At 40.5% G+C, this 21,578-nt stretch overlaps 1 protein-coding gene across 1 annotated transcript in view; it reads left to right on the top strand.

Moving 5' to 3' along the window:
• The first annotated feature begins 7,302 nt into the window (after window positions 1-7,302).
• LOC139739051 (uncharacterized) overlaps window positions 7,303-21,578 on the top strand; it is a 14,808-nt gene continuing 532 nt past the window's right edge. The window contains exons 1-2 of the mRNA XM_071649664.1: window positions 7,303-10,061; window positions 20,299-20,446. Coding sequence (XP_071505765.1) covers window positions 7,303-10,061; window positions 20,299-20,446 — 2,907 coding nt within the window. The remainder of the gene's footprint in view (window positions 10,062-20,298; window positions 20,447-21,578) is intronic.

Raw genomic sequence — 21,578 nt, 5'->3', positions numbered from 1 at the left:
AATTTCATTGTCAGTGCAGTTTCGAAACGTTCTGGCGTTAGGTAAAAACCTCTGGCACGTTAGGGGTTTTGGGCCTGGCACATTAAGAGTTAAACAACCTACGATGGGGCAGGGAGCACCTTGGCTTTTATGTCAAGAAACAGTTTGTATATACGTTTGTAAAATTAAATGCAAACAAAATAGAAAAAAAGAACATCAGGCTTTACAAATCGGGGTTGGCCCCTATATGATTATCTATGAACAGTTATTTTTATTAGTGACCCGACTGATGTGACCTCTATGGTAAGAGCTTAATTTAAGAGAGTACCTATGGTAATTGTTACTTATCTACGCGGTTTTTTATTCATATAGCGTAAGCAACATCTGGCGGAAACTCCATGTAACGATTGCATTTTTTTTTTTTTGTGGGGGGGGGGGGGGGGGGGGGGGAGGGGTTAATCATACCCTCGTATGGAACAGTGTCCAAAGATACAGGTACCGGAACAGGTATAGGCACTATATCCATATTTACGTGTGCGGGAGGGGAAGAGCACGTAATCGAGGGAGAGCTGGAGCATAATAGAGAGCACAGAGCTTGTGACAGACCATCGCGGGTGCATTTGTATTTTTAGATATGATATTCAACACCATTTTTATGGAATTCATCATGTACACATTTTTTTTTAAAGAAAATGTAAGAAATTTAATACTCTGGGACAGTGGGCATGGCTATAAAATCGTGATTTTCTGTCACCTCGTGAGTCCCGTGCGCGTCTGTCACTGTGTAAGAACTTTATAAATGATGATTAAAGGTGCGAGGAAAGTTTGTATCGAGATCTGAATTTCAACGATCTAATTCACACTTTGTCACAATATTTTTATTCTTTTTCAACAACAAAAAAAACAAGAAAAAGAAAATGTGTATACTGATCGATCGGGGAACAATGAGAATGGCTACAACCATCTTCTGATGGACGTGTGCGTCTTTCACTGTAACCAACTTTATGTGAGTGAAGAGAAGTCTATACTAGTAATGTGTGGAGAAGGGGGTGTCCCCCTCTCACACGGGGGAGCTTTTGCATTTTTAGAACTGAAATACAACAATCTGGTATAGACACTTGGTGGAATATTTGAAATATTTTCTAACGATGTTTAATATTCTGAAGAGGTTGACAGGAAGCCTACAATGTCTTCTTATACACGCATACAAATTAGCAGGTTACAAAACTCGGGAGATTTGTAATCCGCTAGCAAACTTTTTCGCACGTAAGAAAGACACAAGACACAAATATTGGCGCGAACAGCATGCTAAACTTGTGAACGGTCGACCAAACTGCGTTCTTGTTTTTTATTCCATCATTAAAAAGAACATTTCAACGGCATACGCTCCACACCACTGTGAGGCACAAGAACGATAGTTTTAACTTTATCGATTTATCGATAAGCAATTAGCAGGTTACATTTGTTCTTATTAATGGTTTTAAAAAAGAAATATTACTCAGTTGCCTTGGAAATTCCCGAAATTATTGTCTGAGTATAGAGCAAGTTCGAAGGTTCACGACGAACGAACGCTCTCAGGCATGCATGCATCATGATTAACATGTGAAGCACATGAAATAAACCTACTCGACGGTTATGACATTTCAGACTTCGAAGAAAGAAATGGCAGAAGAATACACGCCCTGTCTAGTAGTATGCGCGCATTCCTTACGTGCCAAACATGATAAACAAGACACACCGCAAGTTCATGAACTTTAGTTTCTGAGGGCCGTGGGAAAGGCAATGAACTAATATTCGAGAAATTATAGCTTCAAGTTAAGAATGTATTAAACTATAATGTACATGTATTAAACTAACGCTAACAGTATTCTGATTGTTTGTTTCCCACCCCCTCTCTCTCCCTCTTTCTCTTTGTGCCTGACAAGAGAAACGAATACATGTAAGTTTGTACTAGTATTCCATCGACTCATGAGAGAAAGTATACTTCGGAAATATATAGGCCTACAGACCCCATATTGGAAGTGAATAAAAAGGCTGTGCTGAAATTCTTATCCATGCAGGCATAATCAGTGTGAATACTAGTCATCTTTTAATTGATTTGTGATCGACACTTGTACCCGTCGCGTCGATCTTGTCCGGTCTTCTCATCCATGTGGAAGGAGTTTAAGGTTCACGCCAGTGCCGTATATAAAGAGAGTCTGGCCAACTGCTAATTTGGACGCCATGTCGTTACCGCGCGTATTACACGTAACAGGGTTAGCGTGTACGCTCAGACGTAACAAAATAACCAAGCCAAAGGGGTCGTAAACACAGACTTCTGTGGTCGTAAACAGTGGGCACTGCATTATGAGCGCACTTTAGTAACGACATGGCGCCTGTAGATCATGGGACCAGCTTTTGACCAATCACAGGCTTCAAAACACATAAGCCAAAAAGCGAGATGGCCACTCTCTTTATACGGCCCTGCATGGTTCACGCCAGAGTATCAGGTGCACGTATCACTTTGTACAAGTGCTCTGCGCACCTGCACTGACCGCTCACTGGTAGTGCGGACGCACGTGGATGCATGGCAACGCATTACTCTCATGGACTCGTGTTAGCTACAATGTATGTAGTGTGGCGTGGTAATAAGGTACATTGATAGAGGTTTACTCGAATGTAGTTTGTGACAGTCATTCGGATTCCGCCACACGGCATAGGAGAAATGAGATGTTTATCTGAATTTTAAATACCCTCATGACAAAATACGAACGATCACGCTTCCTACATAATTTAAATGTTGATAACTCTCGCTGTACATCAACATTTATCAAGTGGCATAACTATACACAGCCCAGTCGTAGTAAAAATCACATTCGTGCGCTTCTATACTCTTTAAAAAAAACACGGCGTCCGATCGGGCTAACATGCCAATGACCTTGATCAGGGCTCCACATCACTAACTTTCTGGTGGCCCGAAAAAAAAAATCAAGAAAAACTTAAGAAAAACTACATCGGTCCTACTACAAAGAAAAACAAATATTAAATATTACTGAAGTGCGTCATGTCGAAAATAAATGAATAGAACATTCAATCATCTTACTGTTATTCTGAGTTCTAAGATTTAGCAAATAGGCTTATAGATTATTATGAATGTTATTGCAATTTACTTTCGAACATAAAAGCAAACATCAGACATTTAGTTTATGGGTGCTGCTCGTTATTCCGATGGTTTGCTATTCCGAAGGTTCGTTAATCCAAAACACACAAAGTCTCCCTAGGATGATACCTAGAGGTTCGTTAATCCAAAAATGAAAACGGGTTCTTTAATCTGGACATTAATTGTGGCGTTATTCCGAAGGTTCGTTATTCCGAAGAATAGTTAATTAGAAAATGAAATTCGGAACAACGCCGGGAACCTTGGGAATAACGAATCTTCGTACCGAAGAGCCTTCAACGAACCTTCGGAATAACGAGCTGTAATCTATTTAATCATCGTACGGAGTTGAATATTATTGTTATTCATTTCCAAACGTCAAAGGGATCATTCGACATTTCTTTTAGCATCTTCCGGAGCTGAATGTTATTGCTATTCAATTTCGAACGGAAAAGCAAACATCCGGCATATATTTTATCATCGTACGGAGTTGAATACTATATTGTTATTCATTCCGTACGTCAAAGCAATTAAACATGAAACGTTAATTTTACCATCGAATGCATCTAAATGTTACTGTTATTCATTTCGAAATTTAAAAGCAAACATCCGAAAGTTATCTTAGCTTCGTACGGAGCAGAATATTACTGCTATTCACTTTCCAACGTAAAAGCAATCATCATGACATTATTTTTATTTTAACATCTTCCGGAGCCGAATGTTATTGCTATCTACTTTCGAAAGTAAAAGCAAGCATCCGACATTTCAATCATCGTACGGAGTTGAACATTATTGTTTTTCATCTCCGAACGGGAAAGTAATCATTCGACATTTACTTTAGCATCATCAGGAGCTGAATGTTATTGTTATTTACTTTCGAACGTAAAGGCAAATATTATATCCGGCATTTATTTTATCATCGTACGGAGTTGAAAGTTCATTATCCCTTACCGAAAGTCAAAGCAACCATTCGACATTATTTTATTTCAGCATCTTCCGGAGCCGAATGTTATCCTTATTCATTTCCGAACGCAAAATCAAATACTAGTATCTGACATTAATTTCAGCACCGTACGGAGCTGAATCTTACCGTTATTCATTTTCAAAAGTATGAGCAAAGATCCGACATTCATTTTTGTATCATACGGAGTCGAATATTACCGTTATTCATTGCCAAAATTGAAAGCAAACATCTGACATTTATTTCAGCATCTTCCGGAGCTGAATGTTATTGTTATTGACTTTCGAACGTAAAAGCAAATATCCGGCATTTATTTTGTCATCGTACGGAGTTGAAAATTATTGTTATTTATTTCCGAAAGTCAAAGCAAATATTCTACATTATTTTATTTCAGCATCTTCCGGAGCCGAATGTTATCTTTATTCATTTCCGAACGCAAAATCAAATACTAGTATCTGACGTTAATTTCAGCACCGTACGGAGCTGAATCTTACCGTTATTCATTTCCAAAAGTACAATGTATGAGCAAAGATCCGACATTCATTATTGTATCATACGGAGTCGAATATTACCGTTATTCATTGCCAAAAATAAAGCAAACATCTGACATTAATTTTAGCATCTTACGGAGCCGATTGTTACCGCTGTTCATTTCCAAAAGTAAAGGCAAACATCCGACCTTTTTTGGTGGCCCGATCGGGCCATCAAAATCTTCATTTCTGAAATTTTGGACCACCGGGCCACCGTTAGTGTCGAGCCCTGCCTTTGATACATCGGAATATTCGGAAAGTCATTTTCAGTACCATTGATGTTCTAGACATTTTCGTTACGGCGACAGGAACGGATTACAAACTCCTTCGAAGTGAAATTTGGAGTGGAAATCGATGCAGATTTAGGGAGAGTATACAGATGTTTTGAGTGAGGCAGGGTGTTTACTGTTTCTCCGATTTTACTGAGTTCACGCTTTACGTTGACATTGCGTTCACGGAGGTCTTATAAAACGTTTTTACGTAAAATACAAATGATTTTGTTGCACATTTTACCATGTAATTTGCGACGGAAAATAAGCGATCGATTAGATGCATGTTTTCAGAATATACCTAGAGTCTGATCATGCACTTTCGCTAAAGTTTATATCTTTTTTTTTTCCGTCCTCACTGTGTGCACTTCGCAGTCGAAGCGATTATCGTGTGCCCGGGCGGCAAAGCGCGATGAACTGAGGGATTTCAAACAATGTAGTAATCTAACGGTAAGCCATGTTAGTAATCTAATCCACGCGACTATTAAATTTTGCGGACGGCTTGCTGCGCTATAACAAAAGCTTTCGAGAGTCCGATCAAGACACCCTCGCCAGAACTGTGCTTTTGTTCCGATTGTTACATTTTCTAAAGAGGGCGAACAAAGATCTATTAACATGACAAAGGGGCTACCTCATTATCTACCTCATCGATTTCACAGCGATATCACAATAAAACCACGACTTTTTCACGACGAAAGCACAACCATAGGACGACTAAATCACGGTGTAAGGACGGCGTTTTCACTGTCAAAGCATCGCGAATAGTGTTGGTAGTGAATGTTCGACCAATTTCGTTCACTGATAGACATTTGTTAATTCGATGAGCAAAATAACGCTTGATAATCGAAAGAAAAAAATAAAAAAAAAATTGTTCAAACTGTTATGGATACATGTGCATTGTACTATCATTTCTGGGCACTTGATTGTTCCGCGGAGGAATATGTAAATAAAACAGTTCGAAGATGACCGAGATCGACCAAACACCTTGTTCGAGAGTCTGGGTATTTTGGTGGTTATGATGGTTCGTTAGGCCAAATTAACCTCCCGTAACAAATTGGGGGCACGTCACGAGAGTTCGGCATGGTTTCTGCGGACTTAGGTGATTTGGTCGGGTTTGATATTATCCCAGGCATGCCAGGAGTGTTTTTTCGTTCTCGCTTGGCCGATGAATTTCGGTGAGTAGCGTGTGTAGCACTCTATGCTATGTCGTGGACATGGGCGATCGCGATACAGTTTACGTCGCGCAACTACGTATGTCGTTTGCATCGTGATTGTTACAGTGTACTGTATGTGAAGGTGTTACGATTTGAGAAAGCATGGTGCGTTTACGGCGTAGTGTGTGTACGTGTGTGTATGCACGGAGATGGACGCGGAGTGATATGGTATACATTTTGATGTAAATCGGTCGTCTTTCTGTGTCTGCGTGAGGGAAACTCACGTTCGTATTTCTTTCGCGATCGAAAGGGTTAATTTGGCACGTGCGTAGTGTTGAGGATGGTTTAATCTGGGTATACGCTGCGTGTGTGTAGTGTCTGCGTGAAAACGTTGGTCAAACGTTGGTCGTTGGTCCCGTACGTGGTGGTTCGTGTGTGGTTCAGCATACGGGTTATTCTACGGCGGTTTGTATGTGGTTTAGCATACAGGTGATTTCACGGTGGTTCGTGTGTGGTTTAGCACACGGGGTATTCCACGGTGGTTTGTATGTGGTTTAGCATACAGGTGATTTCATGGTTGTTCGTGTGTGGTATAGCACACGGGTTATTCCATGGTGGTTTGTGTGTGGTTTAGCACACAGGTTATGCCATTGTTGTTCGTGTGTGGTTTAGCACACGGGTTATTCTAAGTCGGTTCGTATGTGGTGTAGCATACGGGTTATTCTCAGTCGGGTCGTGTGTGGTATAGCATACGGGTTATTGTTTATAGTGCGACTGGTTTTCTTCAGTTGAAAAGGGTTTTTTCAGCTGGCTGGCTGGTGAGAAGTCAGGTTTTCTTGTTGCGCTATTAATTGTATATCATTGGTGCATAATGGAGAAAGATCAAGATTTTTCCATTGAGAAGTTTGTGGATTCACCCACAGTTGAGGAATTGATAACCTTGAAAAAGGTTGATTTGTTGCGTGTTGCAGAAAACTACAAGGTTCCTGCTGTGAAGAGCACAATGAAAAAGTCAGAGATTACACAGCACACGATCAAATTTCTTGTAGATGAAGAAGTATTTCCCCTCCAGGCATTGCGTAGCATATCAGGTAGTCCCCCTGGTGATGTGCAAGGGAGTGTAGAAGTACGTCTGAAAGAGCTTGAACTTGAAAAAGCGAGAATTGAGTTAGAGAGAGAGAAGGTTTCTCTTGAAAGGGCTCGTCAAGTCGGTGAGAGAGAGTATGGTGTAAGCGTCAGTGGTGGGCATTTTGATATCGCCAAAAATGTCAGAATGGTCCCTGAGTTCGATGAAGGAGATGTGGATAGATATTTCCTGCATTTCGAACAGGTGGCGGATAGCATGGAGTGGCCGAAAGAAAAATGGCCTCATCTTTTGCAGACTAAGTTAAAGGGAAAGGCATGTGATGCTTATGCTTCACTGTCACGCGGAGAAGCTCAGGATTATGCAACAGTAAAAAAGGCAATTCTGAACGCGTACGCCTTGGTTCCTGAAGCGTACAGACAAAAATTCAGGAATAGTAGAAAACTGGAGTCACAGTCATTCAGAGAATTTGCAAAAGTGAAGGAAATTGCCTTCACTCGTTGGCTGCAATCAGTAGGCGTGGATACTGTTGATGATTTGCGGGAACTTGTGCTACTAGAGGAGTTTAAGAGTTCGCTACCTCAAGAGGTGCGTTCGCATATTGAGGAACGGAAAGTGAAAACTTTGTTGGTAGCTAGTACAGTGGCTGATGAGTATACTTTGTCCCATAGTCATGGAAACAGGTATGAAGGAAGCAAATATGCAGCTCCTAATCGTCTAAGTGTTGGCAAGACAAATTCTAGCAGTAAGACAGAGGTGAAAGCTGGTCTAGTGGTAGAAAATGAGACTGACAAGAAAGGTAGGAACACTGAGAAGCCTATCGTGTGTTTCCATTGTAGGCAACCAGGGCATGTGAAGTCTAATTGTCCCATTCTGAACAAGAAAAAACAGGAAAAAGACAAAGAAAAGAAGTCTCATCCCAATGGATTGGTGAGTCGTTCAGTGGAATCGGCAGGTGATTGGTGTGAACAAGTTCAGAGTGTGATTAAGTCAGCTGATCAAGACAAGATTAAGTCTCAGTATGAACCATTCACTTCTGTAGGCTATGTGTCATTGGTAGGGTGTGATGAAGCCAGAAAGGTTACCATCCTGCGAGATACTGGTGCATCCCAGTCATTGATTCTCGACAGTGTCCTTCCTTTTGGGCAAACTTCGTCCACAGGCACAAGTGTACTGTTACAAGGAGTAGAAGGAGGTTACGTTGAAGCCCCTCTTCACACAGTCGATTTGCAGTCAGGCCTAGTTTCAGGAAGGGTGAGCCTTGGTGTTAGGAAGTCACTTCCAATGGATGGTGTAGCATTGATATTAGGCAATGATCTTGCAGGAGACAAAGTGACTATTCCAGTGGTCAGTGCAGTCCCTTTGGATAAAGAAGGAAATGAGACAGCTGCATTGGTTCAGGAATTCCCTGAAGTTTTCCCAGCTTGTGTAGTCACACGTTCCATGTCTAGAAAATCAGAGGAGTCTGAATTGAAGGCTAGTCCAGAGGATATGAGTCTAGAAGGGAGTTTCTTCTGTCGGTTAGATGATGTAGAAGCAAGTAGAACCGCAGCATCAAAATCACATCAGATAGTGGATGAGTCTCGGCCTGTAGATGAAACTGAGATTGGGTTGAACAAGAGCTCTTTGATTGATGCACAGAAGAATGATCCACAGTATGTTGAGAGAAGTGCAGGTGAGAGTGTGAAGCCAGTCATGTGTGTAGTAGGAGAAGAGTTGAATCACACAAGAGATGACCAATGTGCTGAACTAGAAAGGAAGTGTTCAAGTGTGAAGCTTAAGAACTCGGATGCACTTTGTGATCTTGACAGGAAAATGGTTCATTTGTCCCATGGTGAGAGAGATGATGTGAAACAGATCATTGCAGATTTTCCTGAGTTGTTTTCAGATGTTCCTGGTCGCACAAGTGTGGTGCAACATGATGTGGATGTGGGGGAGTCAGATCCCATCAAGCAGCACCCTTATCGTGCTAACCCAGAGAAGATGCAACATTTGCAGACTGAGGTGGAGTACATGTTAGAACATAACATTGTAGAGCCAAGCACTAGTGCATGGAGTTCACCATGTGTATTAGTTCCCAAGCCGGATGGCTCATATCGCTTTTGCACTGATTATAGGAAGGTGAATTCATGTACCAAATCGGACTGCTTCCCTGTTCCAAGAGTCGATGACTGCATCGATCGTATTGGAACAGCGAGCTATATTAGCAAGTTTGACCTACTGAAAGGTTACTGGCAGGTACCTTTGACACAGAGAGCAAAGGAGATTTCTGCGTTTGTAACTCCACAGGGCCTTTTTCAGTATACCGTGATGCCGTTTGGCATGAAAAACGCCCCGGCTACATTCCAACGCATGATGAATGAGTTGATTTGTGGATTGGATGGCTGTGAGGTATACATCGATGATGTGGTGGTTTACAGCGATTCTTGGGATGACCATGTGAGAACGGTGAGGGAGTTGTTCAAGCGGTTGTCAGCAGCCAGTCTCACAGTTAACTTGGTGAAAAGTGAGTTTGGACATAGTGAAGTGCAGTTTCTTGGTCACGTCGTTGGTCATGGTCGAGTTCGTCCCGCAGCGGCTAAAGTCCAAGCAGTCCAAGATGTCCCCGTTCCCAAGACGAGGAAGGAGCTGATGAGATTCATCGGCATGGCCGGATACTACCGTCGCTTCTGCCATAACTTCTCGGATGTTGTGGCACCCTTGACTGATCTCCTGCGGAAGAACGTGAAGTTCCAGTGGTCAGCCGCATGCCAGTCTGCGTTTGACCAAGTGAAGGCAATCCTGTCGAGTGGTCCTGTGTTGGCAGCGCCGGACTTCACAAAAGGCTTCAGCCTAGCTGTCGATGCCAGCGATGTCGGAGCAGGCGCCGTGCTGATGCAGGCTGATGACGATGGAGTGGACAGACCAGTCTGCTACTTCTCGAAGAAGTTTAACGCGCACCAGCGGAGGTATTCTACCGTTGAGAAGGAGACCCTAGCGTTAATTCTTTCGCTCGGCCATTTTGATGTCTACGTGGGCAGCACAACTCAACCCGTTGTTGTGTGGACTGATCACAACCCACTGACATTCGTCAACAGAATGAGAAACAAAAACCAGAGACTGATGCGATGGAGTTTAATCCTACAGGAGTATAACCTTGACATTAGGCACATTCGCGGAAAGGAAAACATTGTCGCGGACACACTTTCCCGTGCTTAATTGAGACATCTCGATATTTTGTATTGTTGCCAGATGCAACAATTGTGCAAATGTATTTTATGTTTGTGACACTTTAAACAGGTGTAATTCTGTTTTGCAAGTACACAGGAAAGTGTGTGTACATCATGTTTATGTATGTATTTTGCATACACTATAATTGTGATGCCAACAGCATGAATGGCACTTTGAATGTGTAAATAACAACAAGGAAGTATCTTCAGACATGTTTGTGTTAATAAGGAAACACAGCAAGCTATAATTGTGCTTTGAGTCACTCTCCAAAAGAAGACATTATGAAGGCTGTTTTAAGTTACACTAGCCATCAACAGTTGTCAAGAATGTGAGTTGTTGGTAAAATGACTTCAAACAGGTAGTGTTGCTGTTTGTATAGAGAATTTTATGTATCGAGTAATGTAGGTACCGTTCAGGTATTTGAAGTTTTATACTTGTACATGTACAGGTATTGGTTAAATTTGTCGTGGCATACACCCCAAGTTTATTGGATGTTGCCTTTTGGATTTAATTAGCATGTATACTGTATTAGGTACAGAAATCATATAGTTATACATGTACATAGCTTTTGCTCATTGTTATAGTTCAATCATTGCCTTGGCGAAGGTGTCCAGTATTTCACAGTTGATCCAATATACCAACAGGCATGTACAATTGTATTTAAGCGAACTGTGTTATACAGGGATGTATACAGGTATACACACAGGTTATCATCGGGGATATCTCATTCAGGTTCATTTGATGCTTTGTTAGGTAGGTCATACTCTTGGTGTTTTGTATGTTGACAGGCAAGTTTTTAGAAACATAATTCGGGTATATGACATTTGTTGATATCTTGACATTTCAATAGATGCTGACACCACGTCTACAGGTATATGCAAGTCACATATCATGGAATATGATGTTTTGGTTTTAGGTTGTAATATGATTACAACAGTTGGATTATATGCAGTTGCTTGTGGAAGAGATGACGTGTTTTATAATCGTTGTACACAGGTTAATCATTTGATAATGACAGTGTAAAAAATTGATTTATGTTGCATGTGTGTTCTAACGAGGAAACCACATGATTTTGGTACAAATGTATTGTTTGTGCTGTATGCATAACATGATTGCATAAAGGTTAAGGTGTTGAGAAAGTTAACATTGCAGTATTCAGTGTTGCACAACTACATGCAATGCCAGTATGCTGTAACTCACAAGCAGCAGTAACTCACGAGAGTGTAAGATTGGAACATGTTGAATGGTACTAAAGTCGTACATGTTTTATCACAGGTTGTGATGGTGATATAGCCATAGCATACTTTGTTTATGTGTTCTTATAATGATGTAACCATGGTAAACTCATGGAGTTATAAGAGTGAATTGGAAGAGGAATGTACAATGCTGTTCCAAAATATTGTGCCAACGTACATAGAGTCCATTTGTGTTAAAACGTTAAATGCACTCTTTTAGGGGGGAAGTGTTATGGATACATGTGCATTGTACTATCATTTCTGGGCACTTGATTGTTCCGCGGAGGAATATGTAAATAAAAGAGTTCGAAGATGACCGAGATCGACCAAACACCTTGTTCGAGAGTCTGGGTATTTTGGTGGTTATGATGGTTCGTTAGGCCAAATTAACCTCCCGTAACAAAACTAATTATCAATGCAGGCGAATCAAAAAATTATGGTAAGACATCAACTTCAGAAAGTGGTGATTCTATAGCAAGGTATTAATATTTGACTGAGAACATTTTTGAAGATCGATAAAGAAGATTTGATGCCAATCTGTTATCTCACACATACAGTCAGTTCGATGAAAACATAGGTTCATGGAGATGGAATTTTTTTCTCTAATTCTTATCAATGAGCAAAACGTAAGCTGCATTTAGTTGAAGAAGTGTCCTGGAGTGTAGAGATTTAGAAAGAAATCTGAGTTTCATTGAAACGAAAACGACAAAATAACAAATAAACAACAATTTTCACTTCTTTTTACTTTCGTTTCTTTCACATGAGTTCTTGGTTACAAGGATAAGGGGCCCACTCCTATCGAACACTATATTTCTTTCTTTCTTTATTCTTCTCTCTCCCTCTCTCTTTCTACTCTATTCTCTCTTTTTCTCCCTCCTACGATTCCCAAGCTCCTGGTTGTGCTAGGATTTCAAAAGTATCGATTTCTCCCGTATTGCGAGTTTATGATGGGTAGACTGCCGAAACGAGATTCGACGTATATTTACTCAGAAGTTGTTCTTTGCCGCGTAATCTCTAATCTTGCCTCATGTTGCCGCTCAAGGCGAAGATCGATACTTTCACGATCCAGCCAAGTTTGCATGTTATCATTCCGCAAAGGGTGAATCATCTCGATACTCCACCCTCCTTTAGTTTTCTTCCCTTCCTTGCTTGAAATTGATTCATTGAAACAGAGACACTCAGGAAAGACATCGGTAGAATCGACGTAGATTCCATAGCCGAATCTTTTTTTTTTTTTGATATGCGCTGCGGACCTCTAGACGAGAGAGGCCCAAGCCGTCTTGATGAGATCTCGCCTCATCTAGTTTCACGGCTACTTGTCGACATCCAAACCGACGATGCGACCTCGGGGTCAACGTCTACTCCGTCGGCAAACCGTCTTCCTTTCACTTTACACGGCTCTTGCGGCTAGCACAGCGAGGACAAGAGGCTAGGATAAGGGCAACGCACGGGGTACAGTGCCGATAGGTGACTGACTCGTTTGAAACAAACCTCGTCTTAGAGTCTTCCAAAGAGATTAGATAGAATATAAGGAGTTTCATCAAAATCGGCTGTCGATACTGAATTTGATTATGTCAACGCTCAGAATAAACCTGTTTAGGTGAGTACTTATCGGTTCTTTTCACAATTTGGTTAGCAGTAAAAGACATCTGGTTGAGGAGAAAAGCCATTAGCATGTACACCTGTTAACAGAAACACCACAGTAATGCAAGATAATCTCACATGAAATTCTGACATCAAAACTTACAAAACATCTCTTAACGTAACACATTTTTCACTGCAAGTGACAAAGCGCTGAGACATTGACACAAACCTTTCAAAAGCGGCATCATTTGTAGCATCTCAAAATTTCTTCTCTTTTCCTTCCCCACACCAAGACTTGACAGCTGACCTGCTGACCTCATAATGTTCTTCCGGTCGAGAAGTCATAAAGCATTTCAGTACACACGAGCTCTTTGTTGCTCGTGAAAGCTGTTCAGTCATCCTCCTACTAAATCACTCAGGTCTAAATTATCATTAAATTCGACGAAAAAGTGACGCGTCAAAATGTCAAATCAGCTATCAGCCAAAAAAAAAAAAAAAATCATTTTTCCCTCTCTCATCCCATATGTCCCATCCCCATTTCACCTTATACACCCTATTTTTTCCACTTTCTACGTCACTCTGACTTCATTTTTTTTTGTTTGATCATAAGGGCGGGCATCCTTGTTGAGATCATCTCATGAATATCTAAGAGTGGAGGGTCAAATGTTTTATGAAATCAACAAAACTAGCTGAGCACCACAAAGAGGCAGGAGCGATAATAGAGAGATTCCCGTTGTTCGACTATACCATTTCATTTTATTTCATTTCAAACAAATTTATGAAGTGCAATATAACAAAACAGTGCATTATAATACAGAAATCATAGTTTAAGAGAATGTAATCGTATCATTGATGACTGTCTAATGATAACTTGCTTCAACTTCTGAGTCCACTGTTTATTACTGCGTCTCCTTGTCAAAAGGGAAAACAGCTGGCTTTCGCCAAATATAATGAAATGAGAACAAAATATATATATAGAGAGATGTGTTATTACCGGATGAAAGAGAAAAATGTAAACATTTCACTTAAAGAAAGTGATCTTAAGAAGCTTCCTAAACTGTCCATAGTGTTAACGTGACACAACATTGTGAGGGAGAAAAAAAATCGGCAATCAAAAGTGAAAGGCAGAGATGTACCATCACCAAAGACTTGTGCCTTTGAGGGGCCAGACGTGATTGTGGTGAGGAACGAGTATCATAAGAAGAGGGTCGCAGATACAGGCACGTCAGATAAGTAGCCTGGTACTTGATCAGAAATACACGTCTACGTCACTACGAGGTATCTGTACCAAATGCGTTCATTAATACCTTGAATACGAGGCCAATGTGATTCTTTGAAGATAGGATGATAATTATGTATGTGCTTTATTTTCTGATAAATAGGACAAGCTGCCATATTCTATGAAAAGGCAAGTAATAAAAGCTTTAAGTTTGTTCGATAATTTGATTTGCAGGTCCACTTTCGAATAATCACCTCGATTTCTCGATACATGTATGAAACTGCAGATTCACTTGTCCCTTTCAATAATCCTCTTATGAGCTGATATATCTAATATATTTCCATCGAATGTACAACAGTTACAGTGGGACAAGTTTATTGGATCCTTGTTTTGCTTAGGATGAAGGATAATATTCATTTCATCAATTCACTTCATCGTGATGTTCTGAATTGTAATGTTATCATCCATTTGTACTTACTTGTTTGTAGTTATCTATTTTGTCGTTTATGCAGGACAACATGAAATGCATTTTTTAAATAAATGTAACTTTTATCATTTTGATTAACGGCCTGCTTCTGATGGAATGACAGGCAAAAGGCACACTTAGTTTTGTGTATACTGTCACATAAAACTTTGTAACTTGATTGACCTTCATTTACCTATTGAAGGATTTAGGGTGCTTTTCACCGCGTCAAATAATTTACATTTTCACTGGTATCTTCCAATGAGACGGATTGCAGGTTGCTATCACGGAGCTGTAACAGAATAGTGGGGAAAACACTCTCAGAAGAGATTAAACACGGTGAATCGACCGGCGATGCTTCTTCGATTTAGAACTCCCCACGTGTACACCTTATCATTTGCGATAATACATACCAGGGAGCCAGATAACCGGGTAACTGTGGCTGATACGATTGCACGGCCATGATATGGAGGGATGCGTTTTTCTTGTGAATGCTATCAAGATGAGAATTAAAGGAGAGTGTGCGAACGAAGAGAAAATGAGAATAAAAGAAAAAGAAGGATATTAAAGACAGAGACTAAGGCTACAGAAGACTGTGACAGACAGACAGAAAGACAGACAGAGACAGAGACAGAGAGAGGGGGGGGGAAGAGAAAACCCACAGACATGTGTTCTGCAACAGATCATTAATGTATCATAAATTATTTGTTCATCACGCATCAACCAAATGACAACGCGTCTGTTTAATGTCTCATGTGCGATCAGTAAAACGTACAAATTTAACAAAGGCCGCTGGTCATTCTGCTAGTGACATGAAAGTAGGTCTTGACATAGTACGCGTGTGTGCCCCCGTTTGTGTGTGAGAGAGTATGGGTGTGTGTCTGTGTGTCTATGTGGTGATTTTCGGGTTTTACATTTAAGACGTTCATATCTACCGCAGATGAAACGACATGACAATTAGTGGGTGGAGTGACTTCAAGAGCTGAAACATCTGATATAAACACGCGTACACAAACACACCTATTTACACACACACACACACACACACACATACACACACACACACATACACACACACACACACACAAATGCATGTTACTATGTGCATACATATAGATGTATGACCATTTATTATATTATCGCATATATATACTGCCTATGGCCGTACAAATGGGTCTACCTAGTCAATTTTCTGGTATTTATGTTCTTAAAAAAACAAACAACCATTCCTCTGTTATGCCACTCTGAAGTTTGGGATTATAAAAAAAAAATGTCTTTTTTTTGCAGTTTTTAGAAGACCTTTATTTCGTCAATTTGGGTGATTAGGTTTGCCTCAGAAGTCCCTTTTCATTTCTTACAAATCCTTTGCCCAAACTTTTGAAATGATAATGCTCTTGCATAGAATTTAGTCATTAGTCCTCAATAAAATGTACTTAATAACTGTGCACAATTTCAGCTTTATATTGTAATTCCTTCATAGCGATTGCTATATATTGAATTATATATCTTGTTTTCGTTTTTTAGTCCTATTTATTGCAGAACACCGCTGGGTGAGATTAAGCACTTAAATAGACGATAAACTTCAAAGCCTCTTTTCTCAACATTAAACACTTCTCCATAGGGTACAATTTCTTTCCATTATTTAGTTTAGGAAAGTCCATTTGTATTGTGTTATATATCGTTATAGAGCTTAGAGTCAGCTCTTTCACAATCTGCCATGAGCAAAAGTATATGTCTGGCAATTTTTTTTTTTTTTTTTTTATGATGCAATATTATTGGTTTGTGATTATACAAAGAAAAGAGACAGAGAATCTTCAATGCATCATGTTAGACGTGCTCGCGTGTTATTCTGGCTAGAAACAAAATAATGTTACTAGCATAACCACAATCATACTGTGTACGATACAAATATTTGATAATAATATGTTAAATAAAAAAAATCACGAAATTGATGGGCACACCATTTCAATTTGCTGACGTCCACACATGCTTTTTTTTAAGTATACTACTGTGTCTGTATGTTTGCCTGCATAATTGTGAGTATATTATGTGCATTTGCTTGCGTGCAAGTATGTGTGTGTGTGTGTGTGTGTGTGTGTGTGTGTGTGTGTGTGTGTGTGTGTGTCTGTGTGTTGCCAGATTAACAGGTATACCTTATTGTCACCTTTCTTTCATCGACGTAGCTGTGGTACGATTGGGAGGTATCCAGGAAAAAAAGAAAATAAGGAACAGAAAAGGATGCACCCTCGTCCCCCACCTCCTTCCGCGAGCCGAAGTCATGTTTACGGCCTATGATAGAGGAGTGAGATTTGATAAAGACGATTTCCCAATCGATACCACGACAGGTGGTTGTAATAGGTCGTGTGCCCTCATCCGTGAGTGCGTCTCCATTGGTGAGGAGACGAGCACGCCAGTACCGCACCACAGCACTCTAGTTCCCCGTGGAAAAAAGAAAGGAAGAAAACTGCCCAAGACACACGACCAGCGCATGTGACAGTAAGATGCACCGCGTTTTACTTTAGTCACACGGACTCCCTTCATTAAAGATTAGTTTATTTTTGCTCTCATCTAAAACTGCTCTACCAATTGATTCACTTTTCTGCATCTGCATAATAAGTAATGTTTAGTTGAATTTCAAGAGAGTCACGTTTACGTTCATAAAGTTAACGAGCATGACCACACACACACACACACACACACACACACACACACACACACAATCGTGATGTTTACTTATTGTCTTTACAACAGCAATTTACAGACGCACAACCCACGCTAGATATCATACTCCCAAGAATAAAACTGGCATAATTATGTTTTGCGAGGAAAGGGCACCTCATGCATCGGTACGGTTGTAAAGTAAATCATTAGTGAACTGAAATACATTATCACCATCACTCTCACTGTCATTACATTGATGGCATTACTAGTTTGACTCACATATCATTCGTCCAAGTTATTTTATTATCAATTACAACAATCGACATTAGTGTTGTCCGTGTTGTTACGATAATTTTCATAGACATGTTGCTATTCGATTGTTAATGACATCGATCTTATTGTATTCAATGTCATATCCCTCCTTGCCATCGGGATCATTAGCAAAACCATCTCGTGGTAATTCGTTTCACTGCTGCTACATAATTATCGTACTACAAGTAGTGATATTACTGCTAATGGTCATTGTTTCATCGTTACCAACATCAACTTACTTTAAATCAACTCAGCCAAATTCGAGGAGCTGTTACAGCCCAGTTAATAAGACAAATAACTTACAATTATGAGGTCATTAGTTCGCTTCTCCTGACTGTACCGGTTGTGCCTCTGTTAAATTCAAGACACTTTCTTCAGCGTCATTCCACGAGAATACAGCCCATGAGTCATACAGCCCACGAGTTCAACATCGAAAACAAAAGTCCTTGAGTCATTCATCCAGTCATACAGCTCATGAGTTCGACACTAGGCAAATAAGGCCCGTGAGTTCGACATTAGGTAAGAACAGCTCACGAGTTCGACATTAAAAAGGTCTTACATGTAATATGTCGGTATTGTGGGCTTTGTTTGCTTTGTGTCGAACTCAGGGGCTGGATGACTCGTGGGTGTCGGTCTTGTGACGTGCACCCCTTTCTCCATATTGCTTAGTCCTTCAGAGGTCTCAGAGAGTGGTTGCTTGTGTGAAAGTATTGCTTCTTTGGAGGCCAAGTAAGAAAAAAAAATGAAGTAAATTATTTTTCAAAATGGTAATCATTTCAATGACCACGATGACCAGTAGCAATAATCAGTTTCTATCATCTTCGGAGATCTTCTGCCAAGAGAGGGCAGCTCAAAGTAATTTGAAAAGAAAGGAGGCTGAAAATACATCAGTTTCCCCGCGAACATCTGGGGGCATTTCATGAAGGAACTTGTCGGATAAAATATCTGACAAGTCAATTATATCCGACAAGTTTTGAGAAATTCTTTAGTCTGATTAGCTGATTTCTCTGAACTTGTCGGATATAATTGACTTGTCGGACATTTTATCCGACAAGTTCCTTCATGAAATGCCCCCCTGATCTGTCTTCATTACTATTCCGTTTCCATCTCCTAAAAAGATAATCTTGTCATTGTGACGTCAGTCATCGTCACAATCATCTCAGGCGCGATTTTCCACCACCATCATCACCATTAAGATTAACTCCATAATCACACCCTCTGCCATGAGTCTCATTCTCTGTTCTGTCATTATCCACCTCTCATTATCTTCTACTTCAGTTTTTTCCACGGCTGAGTTTCTGGGCGGAAACGTGCTCCCCAGCGATTCATGCAGCATGATCGCTATTAATGCCAGTTAGGAAGCGCGCTTTCCAAATTGGACACGGGCATGCCTTTCCCACACTTTGGCAACCCGGCCTCAGCCGCAGCTCAAAGTCCAGGACGTGTTCACAGTTGAAATTCAGATTATCTTGTTTCCACCTCGAGGACATTAGATACGAAAATAGATCCTCTGGAAAGAAATGGAACCACACTTTAAATTTTAATCAATTGTAGTCCATGATTATCATTCGAGCTCGAGGAGAATAAATTCTAAAATATCATCCAAAACTCTTCAACAAAACCCGTCTTGATTGCTGAATTATGAAGAGGACGAGAGGAAAGTGGCGGCTTCTACAATATTTATCGTGGCGGCACGCATGCCACGGCAATGATGCCGAATTCCAACGTGGTAATAATCCAATTCATGAAGGATCAATGTCTTTAAATATTCCTATCGTCTGTCATGGTAATGATCACACGATATTAAAGTTTATGAAAATTGGCGCCAACAGCCAATTAGTATGTGCTCACCCTATTCATAACGGTAATTTGACTTGTAAGAAGCATTTCTCTCGACCTATCTTTCCACCGCTCTCCGACAAGGAGACAGGGGTATTGTGTTTAAAGTACTATCGTCTCTACAAAGATTGAGTACACCAAACGGTATAGATGGGTATACTCGTGTGTGTGTGTGTGTGTGTGTGTGTGTGTGTGTGTGCATGTGAGTGCTTATTGGCGCGAACAGTGTATGTGTTAAGTAGCGTACCTGAAGTCTTTCCAAGCAAAATTAAAAAGTGAATAAGAATAATGCAATAAATTATTCTCTGATAACTTATTACTTCCTTCATCAGAATATCAACGTTATTGTCACTGTCACATTTATCGTTGTCATAATCCTTCTGTCACCATGACAACGGTAATCCGGCAATTTAACATGTTATGACATCAGAGTAATGATTGTGATCAGTTTCGTTACTATTATCAACACAACGGTTGATAAGGAATAAGGTCGAGTTAAATGGGAGTTTGGAAACGCGCCCACTACCATACACTAACTACCTGTTCGTGCACGTTCCGTATTAGCTCGCCCATTCAGAAAGTTCATTAAGACATGAAACGGCCCCGCGGGATGCTCCAGGGGTGATACGTGGTACACTCGCACATGTCATCCTCTGATGTAGCAACGATCTTCCAGAAATGATATCTGGGCCTCTGATGGGACTACGGAGCCGAGAGAACATGGATGACACGGACGCCGAACTAGCGCCTGCGGAACAAGCAGACTGGAATGGAAACGGTCGCAGCCAGAACTGCGCCGCTGGTCAAAAGGTAATTAAATGAGCATCAATCTCTTAGGGCGAGGTAATTTCCTCAAACATGACGGATAAACGGCTTCTCTAATTACTTGGGCATCGACTTCATATTTCTCTTGTCAACTCTTCTTCTCCTCCTCCTTACCTTTTCCTACTTCCTGTCTTTCCTCATTTACGATTCTCTTCTTTTATGTTTTTTTTTTGGTTGGTCACACTCGATCACACGGAATAGCCTTTGCGGCGACTTTCATAAAAAAAGCAAAACACTCACACCGACACACATGCACACACTAATAGGATGTTTAACTTTTAATAGCATTATCAGATTAAGGTAAAAGCCACATTGAATTGGTACTAAATTGTGACAAGATTCACCAAACTGTGCAACGAATTCTGAAAGCAGTTTTCAACTAGTTGGCTAATCTGTTTTCAGGTGCTATTTTTTTTCGGTAGACCTTTATGTTATAAGTTTGGCTAATCATTGCACTCTACGACAGTGAGGTACAGTTATCATAATCATTCTTGTTCATTATTTTGTTATCAGCATTGTTATCACTATTTTGCTATTATTATTATTATTAGTAGTAGTAGTAGTAGTGGTAGTAGTAGCAGCAGTAGCAGTAGTAGTAATAGCAGTAGTAATAGGTTAAGTACTAGTAGTGGAAGTGGTAGTAGTAGTAGTAGTAGTAGTGGTAGTAGTAGTAGTAGTAGTAGTAGTAGTTGTTGTTGTTGTTTTACTCAATTATTTATATAGCGCTTGAAAGAGGAAGAAGGAAACATGACATCAAAGTAACAAGTTTCAAACAAACGCTGTGCAGACATACATGCATACGCACACACACTTCTGATACACACAGGCACACACAAGACATGTGCAACACGCACACACAGTTACCATGGTTACACTGATAACACGATGAGATCCGGTGCTTCCAGCATGTAGCTGCCAGGACGTGACTGGTGCGGTGGTGATACAGGGGTGTGTGATCTTTAACATTAAAGTTGGTATCTTAATGATTTGGAGACGGGGAGTCTCGCTGGTTGCGGAGAAGTCTCCGCGACGTCTCCTGAAGGCTAGCCAGGTCTCCAGGGAATCACGTGACAATTAAAGGGATGGTCGAGTCTTGGTTAAGATGGAGCTTGATGTT

Source organism: Diadema antillarum, unplaced genomic scaffold (assembly GCF_040938485.1).
Source record: "Diadema antillarum isolate AM-2024a unplaced genomic scaffold, OU_Dant_1.0 seq00000781_RagTag, whole genome shotgun sequence".
NCBI classification, from domain to species: Eukaryota; Metazoa; Echinodermata; class Echinoidea; order Diadematoida; family Diadematidae; genus Diadema; species Diadema antillarum.
This window is presented reverse-complemented; position numbering and strand designations above follow the sequence as displayed.